Source organism: Oncorhynchus kisutch, linkage group LG10, assembly GCF_002021735.2.
Source record: "Oncorhynchus kisutch isolate 150728-3 linkage group LG10, Okis_V2, whole genome shotgun sequence".
Lineage (NCBI taxonomy): Eukaryota > Metazoa > Chordata > Actinopteri > Salmoniformes > Salmonidae > Oncorhynchus > Oncorhynchus kisutch.
The window spans coordinates 60,925,580-60,946,614 of NC_034183.2; the positions used below are offsets into that span (position 1 = coordinate 60,925,580).

Genomic DNA, 21,035 nt, shown 5'->3' on the forward strand with positions numbered 1-21,035 from the left:
GATCCTCCACATAGTGATAAACTGGGTTCCCTATGGAGGAGTAACATTTACATGTTACATTTTCCCCTATGTTTCCACCCACCATTCCAAACATATGGGCAGTGCTCTTCTTGAGTATTGTTCGTACAGCATAGTGATTACAGTAATACTGAATGTGTAAAGCCTTTAAACTATTTCTGTATGCATCAGTAATGCATACTGTACTGCATGGTGTCAGGCTACAGAATGTGCCTCCTGCTGTACTACTGGTGTAAATATCTCCCAGTGTTCCTCCCCCCTCCAGTCTCACAGTCACATTCAGTGAGCCGTGCCTTAAGCGGAAAACACAGAGGAGATTCCCAACCCCCTTGGAGAACATAAGGCGCTGACTGTCAGACGTCTTGCAGTTGTTTGTGGCTGAGAAACACAGGTCAGATCTATCTATCTCTCGCCCACACACACACATCACCCACCCATTTACATCCCCCACCTTTCTGTACATACTATCTGTGTTCCCCTGTGAGACACTCAATGTGACACACACAACACACTCACTCCGTCCCTGGATCTCACCCACAGCTGGAGAGAAATCAGTTCAGCCTGAGTGGGCACTCCATGTTCCGTGAGCACTCCTCTCTCTGCTGACGAGAGAGAGAGAGAGACAGACAGAGAGAGACAGAGAGCTCAGTGACAGAGTGGGGACAGGTGAGGGACACCCACACACCAGCCTCAGTGTCTGTGCTTACATTCCATTTTGGTCCCGCTCCAGGACTCCGCTCAGTGGAAAAGGGTTGCAGGGACCCTGGCTTAAGTGCTCGATTTGTAGCTGTTGGAAGTACATTGTGTTTTCCCCTCAGGTCAGGTCACAGAGGACCCAGGTGTCTCTCTTTCCTCTATCTCTCTCTTTCAGGTCAGGGTCTCTCAAGGGGCTGAGTTACAGTACTGTGTACAGGGACATTTGATGCATGGAAAGTTTCTGTCCCTTTGGCCCTAGTCATTTCTCCTCGGAAGTTACATTTAAGTTAAGCAGAAACCCTGCGAAGCTCCCTGGAAGGTCCGGTCCCTTGACGTCCTCCCAGGAAATCTATCTATCTATCTATCTATCTATCTATCTATCTATCTATCTATCTATCTATCTATCTATCTATCTATCTATCTATCTATCTATCTATCTATCTATCTATCTATCTATCTATCTATCTATCTATCTATCTATCTATCTATCTATCTATCTATCTATCTATCTATCTATCTATCTATCTATCTATCTATCTATCTATCTATCTATCTATCTATCTATCTATCTATCTATCTATCTATCTATCTATCTATCTATCTATCTATCTATCTATCTATCTATCTATCTATCTATCTATCTATCTATCTATCTATCTATCTATCTATCTATCTATCTATCTATCTATCTATCTATCTATCTATCTATCTATCTATCTATCTATCTATCTATCTCTCTCTCTCTCTCTAAGGAGTGTGGGCTCATATGATAAGCAGCACACATCACATTAGCTGATTCCCAGGAGAATGCCATGCAACAAATGGTGTCTAGAAACAGCAGCAACAACACCCCCCCCTCTTCAGGGTAGCAGCAGCAGCCAGTCGTACCCAGACAGACACAGAAGGACTGGGGTGTCCTAGTGAGTGTGTGTGTGTGGGGGGGGGGCTCTGTGATGGCTGGCGGTTGGCAGTGTGTAAGGCGTCCATAATCTGGACAAAGAGAGTCCCCCGGGTTGGCAGCGCCCTCGTGCTTCTTCTAATGAACCTCTGCCTGTGGCACTCCATCACCGTGACAGTGGCCACTAATGACCTCCGTGTTGGGTGTGAGACGTCACAGTCCCTCCCTCTCCATCACAGCCCTGCCGTCAATACAACACCCCCTCTACCAACACCCCCTCTAGAGCCGTCCGTCACCCTCACTACAATGCCCACCTGGGACTAACAATAGGCCTGTGTGGCTGATTATGGCTATATCACACTGCAGCTGTGCAGCCCTCAGACACCAAACAACCATCCTCAATCTCTAACCACTTATGCTATATAGTATCAATCTGAGTTGGACAGAACAGTACTTAAAATATAGTCACCCGTGCCTCTTGAGTACCATTCTCCATGGAAGGCTAGTTATACCAATCATGTATATCATGTGTATAGAATATTTGTTCATTTACAGATATAAGGTAAATATCTGAGGTTGAATTATAACCTGTATAATTAAAATTGTGTATAATTATAATCTCTTCTGCTCTCATGAAATGGCTGTCATTGGCTATAAATCCTAATGGATATTTTATTGCTTAACACATCTGCAACTTCAATCAAGCAGCCGTCTCTCAGAGTGAGCTTTGGTGTGTGTGTGTGTGTAGCCATTCTGACAGTTGTTGGAGTTTGACTCAAGGGGCTCTTCCAGCTCTTCTTATGTCAACACTTCTAAGTATGTTTATAGAGATGACAGGAGGAGATACTGCAGTACACTCTGTAGTAATGCTCTGTAGTGTAGTACACCCTGTGGTAATACTCTCAAGTGTAGTACACTCTGTAGTAATACTCTGTAGTGTAGTACACTCCGTAGTACACTCTGTAGTAATACGCTGTAGTGCAGTACACTCTGTAGTAATTCTCTGTAGTGTAGTACACTCTGTAGTAATATTTTGTAGTGTAGTACACTCTGTAGTAATACTATGTAGTAATACTCTGTACTGTAGTGCACACTGTAGTACACTATGTACTGTGGTACACTCTGTAGTACACTCTGTAGTACACTCGGTAGTAATACTCTGTAGTGTAGTACACTATGGGGTATACTCTGTACTGTAGTACACTATTGTGTAATACACTACGTAGTACACTCTCGTGTAGTACACTCTGTACTGTAGTACACAGTGTACTGTAGTACACAGTGTACTGTAGATTAGTACACTATGTAGTACACTCTGTAGAGTAGTACACTCTGTAGTACACTCTGGACTAGTGTCATTGTCATGTCAGTGATGATCAAAGCTGTGACAGGTTGGTGTAGAGCGTTTTATTTACAGTTGATGATACCGTATGACTGGAGTGAAAACAGAGGGGGAAAGGCAGTGTGAACCGAATACATCTTATGAGAGCAGCCCTCCCCTCCCACTCTTACTGTAAGTCAAACTGATCCATAGTCCTCTCCTCAGCCTCTGTGTTACTCCCTCTTCTCATACACTTTATGTGTGTGTGAGGTTGCTGCTCCAGGAATCAATCGTTCCTTTCATTTCAATCAGCCTTATTACTGTTGGGAGCTCAGCAACTCAGCATCAAAGGCTGCTATGTGCTCTCCCTTCTCCCAGATCCTCTCGGCTGTCTCACTTAGGGGTTTAGAAAATAATTATATAAGAATTATGTAGTAATCATCTCAAGTGCAGATTTGCTAACAGGCAGTTTTCCAGTCACCTCTGTGGAAAGTGTATAATAATATGAGCATGTAGTTGGTGGTTTGAAGGATGACAGGACAACACCCAAAAGGACCCAGTACATGACAGAATACAGTAGTGTAGCAGTCTCTCCATGATAAGCCTCTGCACTGCTTTGATATATGACTGATCTAGGATCAGGCATCACATCATCACACTCTCTCATCCACTGTCCCACAGCGAAGGGAATTGAAAATCAGTTCTGCGCTTTCGCTAAATATGTGTGGAACAACTTTAAATAATTGAGTTTCATTTAAATGATGAACAGTTTTCTGGACAACTACAGTAGGAGTAAAGTAACTATAACTCTCCTCTGTGTTCTTGTGTTTTAGACCCAACATGGACGAGGCAGAGAAGTACCAGCAGAGAGTGCAGGCTATAGAGGTGAGTCTCAGGGTTTTAGTTCCACCTTACAAATGTATTTGAACTTGTGCATTGATAAAGACGCACAACAACGGTCAGGGCTGAGAGGCTTTTACTCTGCATCCAAGCAGTGATCTGTAAATAGTTACCCTTTTTAACCTCACATTCTGCTGAAGTCAACACAATTAAAGACATTCTAACATTAGGCACACAACCCACACAGAGCACATTGACATGTACTATACATTATGCGTATATGATGGATATCTCCCCCAGCCATGTACATCCACATAACATACCTGCTCTCCCTCAGCCATGTACGTCCACATAACATACCTGCTCTCCCCCAGCCATGTACATCCACATAACATACCTGCTCTCCCTCAGCCATGTACATCCACATAACATACCTGCTCTCCCCCAGCCATGTACATCCACATAACATACCTGCTCTCCCTCAGCCATGTACATCCACATAACATACCTGCTCTCCCCCAGCCATGTACATCCACATAACATACCTGCTCTCCCTCAGCCATGTACATCCACATAACATACCTGCTCTCCCTCAGCCATGTACATCCACATAACATACCTGCTCTCCCCCAGGTCTGTCCATGTTTGAATAATTCAATTGGGTTGCATGGTGTTTGCTTCAGGGCCACTACTGACCTCATCAGCAGGGTTAAACACTACAGGGACCTTGGGCATTAAGATACAGTAGAAATACACACACACACACACACACACACACACACACACACACACACACACACACACACACACACACACACACACACACACACACACACACACACACACACACACACACACAATGCTCATGCCTTCCCTCCATGCTTTATCCTGTCTTTCTTTGATGAAGTAGTGTTCTAGCCAACTCCCACATGTTATGCCACAACACAGTTGTTATTGAATTAGGTTAGACCAAAATCGTTAATTAAAGTCTGATCTAAATTAGCCCTTCTGTTTAGTGTAATCTAATTGCAGTTGCTTTTGAAAGGAAGGATGTTGGGGAAACTATGAGAGGTCCGAAGGGATAGCAGTGGTTGTTTTCCTGTCTCAGGCCTGGATTGGTGCTAATGTATGGGAGTGAACCGCTCCTCCTGAAAGAACATGAATGTGCAGTCTGTGTGATATGTGTGTTACTGTCAGACTAGCTGATGATGATGGAGTGCTGGCATGCCTACGTACTCCTAGCCTTGCCCCTTCATCTCCGTTTCTCTGCACTTTGACCTTAAAGAACCAGCTGTTCCACCGGTCAACAGCATATATGTCTATGGGGCTTGTCACTCTAATCTACTTTCACAGCTTTTCACTTATACTGTATACAGTACTGTAGTTGTGCTGTTATCTTCTCCTCCACTAGCATCATTCAAATGACAACTATGACTATCTCAGTAGAGCTTGGAAGCAGTGTGAGCTGTGGGACTCTGTCTCTGTGGTGACACACGTCTGAGATGTTTAATTACAGGAAGTGCTCCTCATTAGGTTCAGAAACATAATTATATATCTAAATCCACTCAACCCTAAATCTCTCTTTTTTGTTGTTCTCTTTCTCTTCTTCTCCCATCACCAGGACAAGCGACGTAAGCAGCAGGACGACGAGAAAGCAAGGAGGGAGATGGAGGAGGAGTGGCTGACGCAGGCCCAGCGCAAGGTCTGTCTGTCTGTCCTTCCCTGTTGTCCTGTTGCAGGGAGCCACATGGCTGGCAGCTGGTTCACATGCCCAGGGTGGAGCCCTCCTGTGTGATGATAAACTCAATTAGCTCCATAACACCAGACAACATCCCCAACACCATGAGGTGTCCTGAGGCATTCTCTATTCCTCTGTATAAGAGTCTTTTTCTTCCTCCTTCCTGTTCACCTCTCTTCTGCTCATCATCTTACCATGATCTCTGCTACCATGACCTCTGTAACGGAGAGATAAATCACATGAAAGAGAGGAACTGAAAGGATGAGGTGGTTGTAGAGAAAGAGGGAGGGAGTGAGTCAGAGTGAGAGTGAGAGAGAGCTGTGCATTGTGTTGATCTTTGTCAGTAACTCTTTCCTCCACTGGGACCACCAGCACTGATCCCTGTTGGACCCCATTAACTCCTTCACGTCAGATCAGGGGTGGAGTGGCTAGAACCGCTCCATCAACACATATCACTCAGGCAGCCGCCCACACAAATAGTCTACTCTACATTACTGGGTTTGCCTGAGGATGTGTGCTGTGCTGGCGGCACCAGCCTTACACATGGCAGAGGAAAGAGAGTTGTCTGAAGCCACAGGGCTTCCTTCTTCCTCAGTGTGAAGTGTGAGAACAGTCTCTTGTTCGCAGTCAGCCCAGAAGTTAGAGCATCTCTGTAAGCACAGCTCACTTCCCCTCCTGTCTTACATTTCTTTTCTGACTCTGAGCACAGTAAGAGACTGGTCCACATGGAGTGGTCACATACTTTCCATCCAAAAGGTTGTCTTGGCAAATAGTTGTGAACAAGGCCAACTTAATGTCACCACCACTCCAATATAATGTTGTGTCATTGTCACCACTGTCTGTCTGTTGTTGTGGATTGGCTTCCTCTCACACTCCCCACATCGTCGTATTGATGAGGCTTGGAGCCAGGTAGGACTATGTTCACCCCTCGGCTTGGTGTTGTCATACCTGAGTTAGAATGAAAGGAGGACCCCTCCTTTACTGTACCTCTGGGCTCTGGAAGGTTTCTGCTTCAAAGGTTAAAAGGGAACTAACTGAGTCGTAGCAAATGTAGGTTGGTCCATTTACAAACACTCTCTAAATTAACATGGTCAGGTTTATTATTGTCAGTCTCAATCAAACCCCTTGTGATCAAGCCTACACCCGGGTTTGGGGACAGTTTGGGGGCAGTTTCTCCCTCACAGACAGATAACACCAGGCTCTTGGCCTCACTCATCCTGCTGGAGATCCAAAATGGCAGCCAGAGCTCTGTGTCTAGGGGCTGTTTGTTTTGGTTACTGCATGCTGGATAACTGTTTCAGTATTCATAGAGACAGAAGGCTTTTGTTTTTGTTAGCTTCTTTTGCTATGGGGAATTTGAGAGAATAGGCTTGTTTTGGAAGGATGAGCTGGCAGTTGGGGGAGCTGCATGCTGAGAGAGAAGGCTCAGAGCATAGGCTGTTTCATGCATATGCTAACTGCACAGGACATAGCAGACCCTAGTCATAGTCACCAACCCTCTTTCTCTCTCCATCCCTCTCTCTCTCTCTCTCTCTCTCCCTCCATCCCTCTCTCTCTCTCTCCAAATCTCTCCTCACAGCGGAAGTCCTTGAGGGACCAGTGGCTGAGCGAGAACCCCCAGCCTGTCCCTGGGCGCAGTGCTGAGAACTACACAGAGGAGTGAGACACCCACGGCACACACACACACAATCTATCACTCCCCATGCCTGTTGGCTGAGGGAGTTGATATGCTCAGATGTTTTTATATCTCTTACATAAAGCACTTGATACTGACCCTCCCCTGAACTGTATTGATGCCTCTGAAAGTATGTATTGTATGTGTGAATGGGTTTGTATGTATGTTAATGTGCTGGTTTCACATGTTATGTGGTGTTACGGTCATCATCGTGTGAATGTATGTGAATTAGGTTGCCAACTGAAGAGGATATAGTGGAGGTCATTGAATCAACAAGCTACACAGTCACCAATGCCCAGAACCACAGCCAGGCAAGTGGAAAAAGCAGAGACATTCCGAGTTTCAATATGATTTATAATATACTTAATCAATTACAATACCTCTGTGCCATATTAGATATCTTAGCAGATTTTCCCCATTATATACTGAACAGAAATATAAATGCAACATGGAAAGTGAGCATTTCTCCTTTGCCAAGATAATCCATCCACTTGACAGGTGTGGCATATCAAAAAGCTGATTAAACTGCATGATCATTACACAGGTGCACCTTGTGCTTGGGACAAGAAAAGGCCACTAAAATGTGCAGTTTTGTCACACAACACAATGCCACAGATGTGTCAACTTTTGAGAAAGCATGTAATTGGCATGCTGACTGCAGGAATGGCCACCAGAGCTGTTACCTTAAGCCGCCTTCAACGTCGTTTTAGAGAATTTGGCAGTACATCCAACAGGCCTCACAACCGCAGACCACACGTAACCATGCCAGTCCAGGACCTCCACATCGCCTTCTTGACCAGCGGGATCGTCTGAGGAGTATTTAGGTCTGTAATAAAGCCCTTTTGTGAGGAAAAACCCATTCTGATTGGCTGGGCCTGGCTCCCCAGTGGGTGGACCTGGCTCCAAAGTGGGTGGAACCTATGCCCTCGCAGGCCCATGCATGGCTGCACCCCTGCCCAGTCATATGAAATCCATAGATTAGAGCCTAATGAATTTATTTCAATTGACGGATTTCCTTCTATGAACTGTAACTCAGTAAAAACGTTGAAATTGTTGCGTGTGCGTTTATATTTATGTTCAGTATACTTTTTTTTACCCCAAAGGTGTGTTTTACTCAATATTCTCAACGTTTTTACATCAATAACACCTGATTCAGTTTGGAACTGTGTAATATAAATAGCTTCGATATTTCACAACTACAGCAGTTGAAGATCTTTTCCCTCACTAAGCCTTTGATCCTACAGATTGATGTTCAGCAGAAACCACTCCTCTCTATAGTAAAGTATCCCGTTGTTCATGCAGTTATGACCTTTTCAACAGATTGGTTTTTGCCTCCCTTTGGAAATCAAACCACAGTACATTGCAAAGTGCCGATCCCCTGTTTTAAAGTAGGAGTGTATGTATGCTACCCAATGGAAAACTGACTCTGACATTTAGTGACGTTATAGCCCTACACATTGGGGGAGCCCTAAAGGGTGTCTGGCTATTGACTGGCAGGACTTTGACCCCGTACCAACTGTGAACTCTACAGGGGAACATACACTGAGTGTATAAAACATTAGGAACACCTTCCTAATATTGAGTTGCACCGCCTTTTCCCTTCAGAACAGCCTCAATTCGTCGGGACATGGACAAGGTGTCAAAAGCATTCCACCAGTAGTGGTGCGTGGGTAAAATCACCGGGGAAGCCAAGCCAGAAAAAAAGTGATAATTGTTGTTGTTTGCTCTATAACCTGTTAGTTCATATGCCTTGCCACTGTGATATATAGGCCTAAGGCAGAGACAATAATAAGACACAGTGGCAGAAAAATCAAACACACCTTTGTTTCATCACAAAACCAGAGAGTAACATCTGTCCGATAAAGTCCACAAAGCATATTGCATGTAACAAAAAGCTACATGACCTGCAGCATGGTCAAGCAAGTTAATGTTTTGAACATTTTCGGACTACTAAACGACTATTGATTTAGAACCACGTAGAGTTCCCGCAAGTCACAAAGAAAACAGGAGCTGCCTCCACTATTCCAGCACCATTTCAACTTCAACATTTCAACACCATCAAATCACCTCTGCTTAGTCTAATACAGTAACAACTAAAAGATACCAAAAAAAGATTTAGTCCAATCAACATACGCCAAACATGATGTGGCTATCCATGGTAGTCATGTGTGTATGTATGTGTGAGTGTGTGTGTGTGTGTGTGTGTGTGTGTGTGTGTGTGTGTGTGTGTGTGTGTGTGTGTGTGTGTGTGTGTGTGTGTGTGTGTGTGTGTGTGTGTGTGTGTGTGTGTGTGTGTGTGTGTGTGTGTGTGTGTGTGTGTGTGTGAGTGAGTGAGTGAGTGAGTGAGTGTGTGTGTGTGTGTGTGTGCGCATAATGGGAAAAACATGTTGACTCACCCTACCTAGAGAGAAACGCCAATGTCATCCTCCTCTCTTTCCTGTTGATGAAACAGGCTATCACTCTGTCATACAGCTTGTAGTTTTTGTTTGCCCTGGGCTACCTGGCTAAAATTCTTGCTCGCTAGCCCAACTTCCTTTCATGGGCAACGTTAGCTAGTTAACATTAGCCTACTACATCTTGCTACATATTGAACTTCCATCCTCTCAGTTCAGGGGCACAACAATGTATGAATTTATGGTTGGATCAGAATCACCGTTATATCATTGTCTAGTACGGAGAATTAAGTAGAACCAGTCCAAATCCTTATCTCCATCCATGGCTAATTTAGGAAAGGTGACATCAATAAGGGATCATACCTTTTACCTGGATTCACCTAGTCAGTCTATGTCATGGAAAAAGCAGGTGTGTTTTGCACACTCCGTGTATATAATATACTGACCATTACTTGAACTTTTACATTCCGGTTTGTGTCTGGTCCATCTTTAGCTCACACTAACACTTGCAAGGAAGTTCAGTGTGTATTCATCTCTAACACTCTAACACGAAGCTGAGCCCAGCGCCACACTGCTCTAATGGTTACTGTGACATATTTATGGCAGTGCGCAGGGCCTGAGAGAGATAAGGGAAGAAGAGGAAAGTGTTTGGGGGAGACAGTGACTGTAGAACCGATTGGACCAGGGGTTCCACTTAAAATAGTCTCCTCTGTTTCCCCATAGGCTGACATTGAAGAGGGTGGGATACAAGGTAAGCTTCACCTGCATGGTCATTTAGCTCTAGGCCTGGATATCTCATTTGTTCTCACTTTCTCTTAGACCATCCTGCATGTGACTGTTCTTTCATATCTTTCTGACTGACACTAATGTAATCAGGGTGACAGAATGAAGCCACAACTGTGATTGTTTTATAATTGCTATGATATAACTCAAACGCATGATTGTCACGCAGAACATTAGAATTTGTATATGGAAAGTACAATGGTTTTGTATTATGTGTATCTTCATCTTTTAGACATCATCAGAGCTGCTGGGGGTCAGCTCCCTGGGCCAGTAATGGAGACGCTTCTCCATGAGAATGGACTGGAAGGTCGATCAGGTACTGTTTGGGGAGGATTCCTTCCACAGAAATGTGATAGTGCTGATCATCATCCACACCATTGATTTGGGACGGGCCCAGCCACAGTGAAAATCTAAACATACCTTCACTATGAGGGAAACTGTATTTCTCTCCATATTTTTCTCAATATCTGTTCCTGTGGCTGGGTTTTGCCTCCAGGGTACGGCTTAACGATGTGGCTGGCTGGGTTGAAGGGCTGGAGCAGAATGCAGGCGATAGTTATATTTAGGCCACTTTGTTTCTCTTGGTACATTTCTTATGCATGCTGGGGGCTATGGAGAGTGGAAAGGGTACTGGGTTGTGCACTGTGAGCCTGCACATTGACCTTGTGCTGTTTACTCATGTTGTGCAGGCTGACATTAGCAAAGAGGGCTCTGACATATGACACAAAAATGTGCCCTCTCGTCCTTCACCTACTGGTAATGTAGGCCTTGCTTTAGGGGAAAGGCTATATTGATAGTATTTGAGTGGTGGTATGGGTAGAATATAACATTCATATTTTATGTTTCTATATCCCAGGTAATCCATGCTCTGACCATGATTCCAAGTATAGTGACTTGACTGTTATATTGACCAGTATAATTTCTCCCTCTGTGTTGCAGTGCTGGGGATGGTTACAGTGCAGGTGGAGAGGGATTCAAAGACAGGGGTCACCAAGATCAGGTCTGTGGTGCCCGTGTCTGGAGCACCCAGGGCCTTGGGGGAGACGGTGTTCAATGACAGCAGGAAGAGTGTCCACCACGTCGGTGGGGCAGAGGGGCAGCCTTCTGCTGAGGAGCTGGGACAGCTCCTTAGTGTCATCAACGATGTCGGGATGCAAGTGCTGCTGGATGAGATCCCAGTTGTACCACAACAGAAGGCAGAGGAGAAGATAGAGGTTGGTGGTGGGATGGAGGAGGAGGTGGACAATGTGGAGGACCCTGCCGCACCTACATCCCTGGGCTACACTGAGGAAGAGGTTGAGGTTGTGGGGTATGAGGATGATGAGATGGACGAGGAGATAGAAATAGGAGTGGTGGAAATTGTGGAGGGGCCTATCCGACCGACCGACCTGGGCTACACTGAGGAAAAGGTTGAGGATCTGGGCTATGAGGATGATGAGATGGACAGGGAGACAGGAGTAGGTCAGGTAGACCTTGTGGAGGGCACTGTCACACTGACCTTCCTGGGCTACACTGAGGTAAAGTCAGAGAGCGAGGGTCTGGGCCATGAGAATGATAGAGAGTTGGTGGAGGTGGAGAGGGTGATCATTTCTGACGCAGGTGAGGAGGAGATTGTTCTTCAGTCTCCGGTTCTTGGGTCTGAGACTGAACCCTTCCTGGGCTACACTGAGCAAGAGGTTGAGGCTGTGGTGCATGAGGATGATGAGGAGGACGTGAGTGGATTGGTTGTCTTTGTGGAGGGCCCTGTCCCACCTGTCATCCTGGGCTACACTCAGGAAGAGGTTGAGGATCTGGGACATGAGGATGATCCCCCCAGACCAACCCCACGCTACAGAGCCGAGGAAACATTAAAGAGGTCATCCAAACACAATACCAAGTGCTGCTCTATCATGTGATTCTGCACATGATAGAGCATCACCCCCCCATTCCTCTAAGCTGTGCCACTCATGATGAATGGTCTGTATGTGTGGCCTAAATCTACAACATTGTCTAAATTGCACAGGATGTGCTCCAGAGAAGCGTGTCTTTGCTCCTCATCTAAAATGTCACTGGTATCCTCTGAGACTACAGTCCCACATGGCTTGTGTCAAGGAGTGTTTACTGTTATCCTCCTCTCATCAAACAGCTCTGTGAACAGACTCCAGTGTGACTGTTACAAAGCCCTTCTGCCTCCTGCTGGACACAGTTCAGTAATGCGACTAGGTTTTACTGCCAGAATCCCAGCAGCACTCATCTCACACTCCTCTGGATTGGTTGTGTCAGCCCAAAAAACGTACTCCGCATTATGTCCTCTAGGAATGAACCAAAGATGAAGAATACAACAACCACTGATCTGTTTCTTTTTGGAAATAGATTTTTAAATATTCATCTCAGAAATGCCCGATGTGCCTATTTCAATGGCAACTAACCCTTTTGTTCTCTACTTTTAGAGTGTCCGCATCAGTAATACAAATGTTATGGTTATGAATATGATATTGTATTCCGTCACTGACCAAAACAGTCTGTTAAAGAAGGGTTGGTTGCCATTACATCTATTCAGTGCGATTTGTATGTGTAAGTGTGTTTGGTAGTTGAATTTTGATTTAGCCATGTCTGTTAATTAATGAAGGTGGATTAAAAGAAAACTGGAATGTGTGTGATTATCAAAACACAATATATTTCATATTCTTAAAAATGTTGTTAGTCTCGGTCTCTCCTTTTGATCAGCAGTAGCAACGTTCCTGTCAGGACGTTCATGTATAGGACTCTTTATTGCAACTGAGCTGTGACATACCATTAAAGACACGCTACGGAACTTTGGCGACTATTAAGTTGTTTTTTTACCTCTCGCTTTGGGCTGGATGTGTCCATGTGTAGTTCATACATAATTAATATATGAGGAGAATTACTGTCTTACCACAATTAGCCATGAAATCCCTAGTATAAAAGATATATTTTTCTGGAAGATGTGCTATGACATTTTCCCTAAAATGTTCCCCACGTGGGCCAGCCCTGTAGCAATTTGAGTTGTAGTCAATGAGCTTCAGCCCCTTCGCCGTTTGAGTGACAGGCAGTCTCACCTCTCACGGGTCTCAGCAGCAGCCTAGCAGCATCATTCAGACAGAAGCCAGGACACAGCCACGACACTGCAAACAGGTGGGTCTCTTTCTTATTATTCATTTTACAGTACCTTACCGTATTCTGATATTATACTGTTAGTTACCAACGTTTTGTCATTAGTAGCACTCACAGATGCATATGATTCATTTACATTTCATTTCCATAACCCATTTAGTTTTCATAAACGAATAATAATGGTTTTGAACAGTATGGCTGTTATTATTGATCACAAAGTAACAACCCTTAAAACAAGCGTCTAGCTTTACTTTAATGTACATATATACAGCCTACAGTTTATTCCCACGAAAAGGCTTTAAATATCTGAGATTTCAGGATATTTGATATGTCGTGAGGTAATATGTATAATTCATTGTGGTTTTCAAGGAAGAGCTTGTATTTGTATCACTGAGAAATGTTTGGTTGACTTCCTCTTAATGGAGGAGATAAGCTCATTAAATATCATTAATATTTTGCGATGCGATGCAATCACTTCATACATAGTGTGGCTGGCTTTTTGCTAATCCAGGGCAGGAGTATGGCTATAAGCCTGAGGGTAAATATAGACATATAAATCTCACCTGCCCCTGAGGTGACTACAGATGTAGGAATTTAATTTAATCATTATTCTGTTGCTAAGAATTTTCCTGCACAGCAGAAAACACAAACTTGTAGTGTTATTAAAAGGCTTCTAAAGTTTGTAAATTCCACTTTGAAATTTCAGACTTGATTTACAAAAATGGCTAATCCACACAATAATTCACATTTCCTGCTGCTGCAGGATTATTTTCTTGCTCTAGCAAACTGTCTTAAAATTAAGATCCTGCATCTGTAGATGACATGGGAGCATTTATTTGTAATTAGACACGATGACAGGCAGAACTGCACAACCTCAATGACAATGACCGTTCTGATCAGTTTGCCATTGTGCATAGTAAAAAATCTGGTGTCATCTTAACAGGTGTGGTGTCTGGAGACATTCATGCAAATGACATACCGTAAACATGACTTTTCATTATGTGGTTTACTGGTTCTCACAGAGAGAGCTCTCTAATTTGGCTGGAGTTTAAATTAGCATGTTGTCATGAAATCAATGTTTTGAGCTTAAGGCTGAAAGTGATATGGCTCTGGAGGAGAAATCTGTGAAGGAGGCTCCTGTAGCAGATGCATAGTGGATGTGCCAGACAGTGAAAAGCTGATTACTCATCCCCCTAGTAAGCAGAACTCTGCTCAGGTCATTTGCATCACCATTGTAGTGTCAGCTAGTAAATATGTCAGGTGAGAGAGAACAGAATGCACTACAACTTTCAGATCATTTCCTTCATTTTAAAGCTTAAAAAGGTGAAGTTGCAATTTGTGAGTATATATTTATAAAATCCAAGTTCCATGTTTTAGTGATGTGAAACTCTCATACGGTAATCAATTCCCATAAAGTCACATTATGCCAGGCCAAAGCTGGCATAATGACAGTCAACCTTTCTTTCAACTGATCTGACAGCAGTCCTCAAAAGAAACTTGGGCAACAGCAGATTCACAAACGTTTACTTTATTGTCCTATTTCTGCTGGTAATACCTGACATCTACAACATTTCTATAAAAATAGACATTTTTAGTACACACTTGAAAGACCAACACATTTCGTAACTATTTGGTTTACTGAATGGTAGACCATCTAAGCCTCGTGGTGTATGTTTTTTGAAGGGGCTCAAATAACATGCCTCTAATTGCAAAGTCATTAACATATATTTCAGATTGTGACACTGAAACCAAAGACAGTGAAAGGATAAAAATATAAATATTAACAGGTGTGAAGTTATACCCCATCACTATGGAAACAGAGCCCATGGTCAGCCCCCGATCTCCGAAGAGTCCAGTCTCCCAGGAGGATTGTGGTCTCTGGATGGAAGTTGGCTGTAAACCGGCAGAGGACACAGATATGGCCAAAGACAACTCCTCCCTGACTTCTGGGGAAAAGCCCTGTGAGGTCTGGCAGGCTGTCATACCACCTCCCTCTTTGGTCAGCGCAGGCCACCCCGATAGGATGGAGGAGGATGAGTACGTCTTCATCCTTCCCCCACCATGCAAAGACCCTTCTTGTCCAGAAGAGGGCAGCACAATGGAGCCCAATGTTGGGGCCATAACCGTCACAGAGGCTAAAGAAAATCCCAGGAGCTTAGATGGAGTTCAGCCTAGCAGCACTCCAGTCATGGACAAGGCTACAGTAACAGTGGAAGAGGAGCAGCAGACTGAACTGAAGAAGGGAGGATCTGTGGATATCACAGTGCTGACTGAAAGACCTGGCTCTGTCACGCCACCACCAACAGACGGATATAAAGCAGTGGGTGCCAGTAGCCCTGAGCAGACACATCCGAACATGGAAACCAGCATTCTGAAAGAGACAGATTCTGTCCCATTATCACAGACAAGGGAGTCTGAGCCAGAGCACTGCCTTGACAACAATAGTCATCCAACCCATGAAGGGACCATCATAGAGCCAGAACATACAGACGAGAGTAACAATGATGTTCAGGACATGGTCAATGGTAGATCACTAGACTACGACATGACCAAAGATGAGTGGGTCAGGAGAGACAGTGCTAGCAGTGACGTCCAGCGCCTCCAGCCTCACCTATCTATTTCAAGAGGCTTATCCAGAGAACAGGTATCAGTGCCCACGCCTCAGTCACCTGCCTCTGAGCAGCAGGAGCAGCAGGAGCAGCAGGAGGCTGGCAGCCTGACAGTAGCTGAAGACATCCAGCAGGGGGAGCAGCTGCTGCATCGCCTGCATCTGGTGCAACAGAGACAGGACGGACAACACGTGCCACAGGAGCCTCCGCCCTCTCACCAGGTAGCCATGAAGACAACCAATCAGGATACAGGCTACCAAGAGGGAGAGAGAATTGAGTGTAGGAAGGAAGAGGAAGAAGAAGAGGAAGGAGAGAGTGAGGGAAGCGGTGAAGAGAGAGAGCAGGGAGAGAGAGTACAGACTGTCGAGGTGGAAGAGAGAGAGCAGGGAGAGAGAGTACAGACTGTCGAGGTGGAAGAGAGGGAGCAGGGAGAGAGAGTACAGACTGTCGAGGTGGAAGAGAGGGAGCAGGGAGAGAGAGTACAGACTGTCGAGGTGGAAGAGAGGGAGCAGGGAGAGAGAGTACAGACTGTCGAGGTGGAAGAGAGGGAGCAGGGAGAGAGAGTACAGACTGTCGAGGTGGAAGAGAGGGAGCAGGGAGAGAGAGTACAGACTGTCGAGGTGGAAGAGAGGGAGCAGGGAGAGAGAGTACAGACTGTCGAGGTGGAAGAGAGGGAGCAGGGAGAGAGAGTACAGACTGTCGAGGTGGAAGAGAGGGAGCAGGGAGAGAGAGTACAGACTGTCGAGGTGGAAGAGAGGGAGCAGGGAGAGAGAGTACAGACTGTCGAGGTGGAAGAGAGGGAGCAGGGAGAGAGAGTACAGACTGTCGAGGTGGAAGAGAGGGCAGCGGTAAGTGAGGAAGAGATTCCAGAGAAAGAACATATTGAAACAGTGGCAGGAGAGAAAGCGGAGGAGGTCCAGTCTCGTCCTTCTGCCCAGCTCAGTGTCCAACCTATGGTCAGGATCGAGATGGAATGCAGTGACGATGACCAGAGTGACAGCGGGGTGTCCACTGACTTCTCCCCTGTCGGCACACACGAGATCCACACGACCACAGCCCCCATCATGGACAACAAGGCTCCCCCACCCCGGAAGGAGACTCCCATCGAGAGGGAGATCCGGCGATCTGCTGAAAGGGAGCAGAGCCTGCGACGGTCCAGGTGCATGTCAAACACCCAGGAAGGCCAGGAGGTGGTAGACATCCCCCTGATGAAGACTCCGCTGCTGGCTAAGACACTGTCCTCTAAGGCAGGACCGGGGCAGGGCGCTGACTGGCAGTTCTCAGAGAAGAAGATGCAGAAGGAGATCAGCCAGGAGATCCAGAGGGAGCTTGTCCTGGTGAACATGGGGAAGATCCCTGGAGTCTACAGCAAGGGAACAGTACGCCAGATGAGGGAGAGGAAGCTGCTGTTTGAAGCCTTCCAACAAGGCAATGCAGAAGGACCCACCAGGCACAGGAGACCCCTCACCACAGCAGGCCTGGGGATGAGAGGTCATGTCTACCCCTCTGTGCTGGAGAGGACGCGTAGCATGGAGCTTGTCTCTTTTAAAGGCTGCCCTCTCTCAAGAGCCCACTCCCACCAGCTGTTTGACTTAAAGGACCAAAAGGAGGCTAGCTCAGGCCAAAACCCAAGTGCAGAGAACCAACCCACCGGTAAAGGAGCAGCGAGGAAGGTGGTTATTCTGGAAAGTGACGACACAATCATAGCCCACTATCCGAACCGAGACATAGGAGCCCAGCGCCTCTACAGAAGCCTAGACTGCCTAAGTATAGGGGGCACTGTCTCTACAGAGGAGGAGCACACGGATGAGGTGAGGGGAGAACAGCCAGGGAATGAGGACGAGGGCTCTGACATCCTTAGGGAGAACCCTTTCTTTAAGCTGCGTCCCTCCCTGGCCATGAAGCCGGAGGTGGAGAAGGACATCCGGGAAGCCAGGGAGAGGGAGGAGGAGCTGCGCAGGCAGAGGTGTAGTCTGTACGGAGAGGCAGGAGTCAGTGGGGGCAGGCCAGACAGCACAGAGGACCCCAGCCCAGACTCACCTACCACACGCATTCCCTCATCCACCTCCTCTTTCACAGCATCAGGTCAGTGGACATGTCCTGTATTACATGTAGAATTCCTTTGTGTTTGAATTAGGGCAAAGTGAGGGGGAGTCACATGTTTGAATTTTTGCAAAAAGTATTTGTTTGTACCATCGTTATATGGTGTTGTGTCAACGTATGATAAACACACCTAGCTGAGGGAAAGTGGATAAGCCAGTTATAGCCTCATTCATTCCACAGCACACATTCATCTCAGCCCAATCACTTTAATGTCTGCCTATTTGCATTAGCATCAGATAATGTTATTATGGGCACAGTATTGTCGTCAACTTAGTGTCATCAAGGGCAAGATCACTCTGGCTGAACCCTTATCTGAATCAGCAGCACATGTCACAGAAAGACTTTGTAGGATGTAACCAAAGTTACCACAGCAGTACAAAGGCCAGGAAGTTCAGATCAAGGGTGTTCTGGGCATCTGCATGTTTGAGATGGCAGATGTGTCTTGGGGGGCAGCAAGGGGTTCTGTGAGCACAGTGCAGTCACAGCTTATTCCTGAATCATAAACTTGTGGACATTGGGATGTTATATATATATATATTTAGGGGTCTGGGGGGACAGACGGGAGAAGATCATTTCCTTGACTTCTAGCATGATTAAAATAAAATCAACTCGTTCCAAAAATAGCCATCGGAGGAATTACAATATGAATTATAGTAACTGCAATGGATACATCTTCAAATGGTACGGAGTCTAGAAGGAGTTTGTATTTTTACTTAGCAGTGTTTTGGAGCCTGCTTGATCAGTCTGTAAATCCTTTCCTTTTCCCATTTCATTATTCCTTATCCTGCCTCTCTGCAGTTGATGGCCGACAATCCAAGGGGAAGTTGGATCGGACCTGGCCTCCTCCCAATCCTAAGAGTGCTAGGGAGAACCCTGGACAAACACAGGTACAGCTCTACTTTCCAAGAAGTATCCTCCCTGTGACAGGAACACAACATGTCATTCACTCACAAGCTTTGATTGCAATTATACTGTATGTCTGTCTCTGCTAGCAATGTAACAGTAGTTACAGTAGTAGTTGAGAAGTGGTGTATTTACACTGGCAAAGCTGACCTCAACATTTATTTTCAGAAGTAACTGGCCTATAATGTTTGACATCTGACAAGGGATGTGTTTATATTCAAGTTCTGTGTGTGGCTAAATGGAGATTGACTGACATGTAAGAAAACCTAACCTGCTAATCAGACTAGCTAAATCCATTTCCTGTGTCCTGCATTATCTCTCCAGGAGCCCAAGGTTTACAAGGCAGGCGGCCAGAAAACTCCTCTGTGGCAGCGTTGGGAGGCAGGTATGGTGAACGGGCCACTGCCACGGGAACAGGACTGATACTGGAGGTCACCAATACCAGGACTTCTATAACATTAACATGTCAAATGTATCACTAAGGAACTAGGATGGTAGAACTGCATAATTCACTACGACGGCAGAAACTTGAATTAGTATTAGCTTGAACATTCCATGCTTTGTAAGACTAGCATCTGTTTTGTATATAACATTACAATTTCATGACAAATATTCACAATGTACAAAAGACGTCCTCTCTCATTTAACTGCTCTGCTTGTAAAGGTTTAACTCCTGTTCAGTGTTCGATCAAAATGACAAATGTCATCCGCAATACAGAGAAATGTCATTATCAAGAATTGCATAAATGTGAAGGTAATCAAAACTACTATAAATGTTTCAGTAAACGCACAAATGCCGCAATCATATCTCAGTTTTGTCCCATCAGGCTCTGCTTATCAGTATTGTACAGTTTGTTAATACAATCCAGTGAGGAGAAATGAAGTCCATACATTAAATATCCTTTTCAAATCAACTCTGTCTAATTTATCTTGCTACAGGAAGGTTCCTGTCCTTCATGTTATAGTCACGACTGACAGTGAACAAACAAGGACCTAAAGAAATTGTCATTTACATTATATGCTTGGACCCAGATTCATTTTGAACACCAGATGACTATTATCCTGGGTGCAACCATGTTTGACTCAGCAAGCATAGTTAGCTGACCATAACCCACCCAGTCTACTTCAACATGAGCTCGGGCCTCTGTGGCTAAAGCTAAGGTTTCACTGTGGGTCTCTCTATCTGCCATAAGTCACAAGTTAGAGGTGAGACAGACAGCTTTCTGGCCTCTCAATGATTGGATGGAGTATGACATAATGACATGGAGTAACCAAAGTTCAGTCCATCAACATATAAAACACTGTCATGATATGACTCAGATGAATAGTGGAAACAGGGTTCTGTTTTAACACCAGAAATGTTTGAGGCATAGGCAGGATGCAGTAGATGGTACACCTTTATCTAACCAGGTAGGCAAGTTGAGAATAAGTTCTCATTTACAATTGCGACCTGGCCAACAAAGCAAAGCAGTTCGACACATACAACAACACAGAGTTACACATGGAGTAAAACAAACATACAGTCATTAATACAGTAGAAAAATATGTCTATATACAATGTGAGCAAATGAGGTGAGATAAGGGAGGTAAAGGCAAAAAAGGCCATGGTGGCAAAGTAAATACAATATAACAAGTAAAACACTGGAATGGATGATTAGCAGTGGAAGAATGTGAAAAGTAGAAATAGAAATAATGGGGTGTAACAGAGCTAAATAAATACAGTAGGGGAAGGGGTAGTTGTTTGGGCTAAATTATAGATGGGCTATGTACAGGTGCAGTAATCTGTGAGCTGCTCTGACAGCTGGTGTTTAAAGCTAGTGAGGGAGATAAGTGTTTCCAGTTTCAGAGATGTTTTAGTTCATTCCAGTCATTGGCAGCAGAGAACTGGAAGGAGAGGCGGCCAAAGGAGGAATTGGCTTTGGGGGTGACCAAAGAGATATACCT

The 21,035-nt window shown here is 45.1% G+C and overlaps 2 protein-coding genes across 5 annotated transcripts in view; both read left to right on the top strand.

The window, feature by feature from the left end:
* Window positions 1–13,156, top strand: part of LOC109891957 (paralemmin-1-like) — a 31,120-nt gene extending 17,964 nt beyond the window's left edge. The window contains exons 2-8 of one of the 3 annotated variants that reach the window (XM_031834481.1): window positions 3,767–3,818; window positions 5,395–5,475; window positions 7,091–7,170; window positions 7,419–7,497; window positions 10,303–10,330; window positions 10,595–10,678; window positions 11,302–13,156. In XM_031834481.1, the coding sequence (XP_031690341.1) occupies window positions 3,774–3,818; window positions 5,395–5,475; window positions 7,091–7,170; window positions 7,419–7,497; window positions 10,303–10,330; window positions 10,595–10,678; window positions 11,302–12,257 (1,353 nt within the window). In that variant the 5' untranslated portion in view covers window positions 3,767–3,773 and the 3' untranslated portion in view covers window positions 12,258–13,156. Of the gene's footprint in view, window positions 1–3,766; window positions 3,819–5,394; window positions 7,171–7,418; window positions 7,498–10,302; window positions 10,331–10,594; window positions 10,679–11,301 lie in introns of all 3 variants that reach the window. The other 2 variants (XM_031834480.1, XM_031834482.1) reach the window with 2 other exon arrangements.
* Window positions 13,157–13,414: 258 nt separating this feature from the next.
* LOC109893445 (histone-lysine N-methyltransferase, H3 lysine-79 specific) lies at window positions 13,415–20,005 on the top strand. 2 transcript variants are annotated; one of them, XM_031834483.1, is made up of 4 exons: window positions 13,415–13,497; window positions 15,264–18,170; window positions 18,987–19,075; window positions 19,416–20,005. In XM_031834483.1, exons 2-4 carry the CDS (start codon window positions 15,287–15,289, stop codon window positions 19,512–19,514), a joined length of 3,072 nt encoding a protein of 1,023 aa, XP_031690343.1. In that variant the 5' UTR covers window positions 13,415–13,497; window positions 15,264–15,286; the 3' UTR covers window positions 19,515–20,005. The 2 variants fall into 2 exon arrangements, with proteins under 2 accessions (XP_031690343.1, XP_020342264.2); XM_020486675.2 differs by lacking the exon at window positions 13,415–13,497 and having other exon boundaries at window positions 14,941–18,170.
* Window positions 20,006–21,035: the final 1,030 nt, after the last annotated feature.

Coding starts and splice junctions, on each gene's coding strand:
- LOC109893445 (XM_031834483.1), top strand. CDS start 15,287: ATGGAAACAGAGCCCATGGTCAGCCCCCGATCTCCGAAGAGTCCAGTC. Junction 18,171..18,986: donor CTCCTCTTTCACAGCATCAG/GTCAGTGGACAT, acceptor GCCTCTCTGCAG/TTGATGGCCGACAATCCAAG. Junction 19,076..19,415: donor AGAACCCTGGACAAACACAG/GTACAGCTCTAC, acceptor TTATCTCTCCAG/GAGCCCAAGGTTTACAAGGC.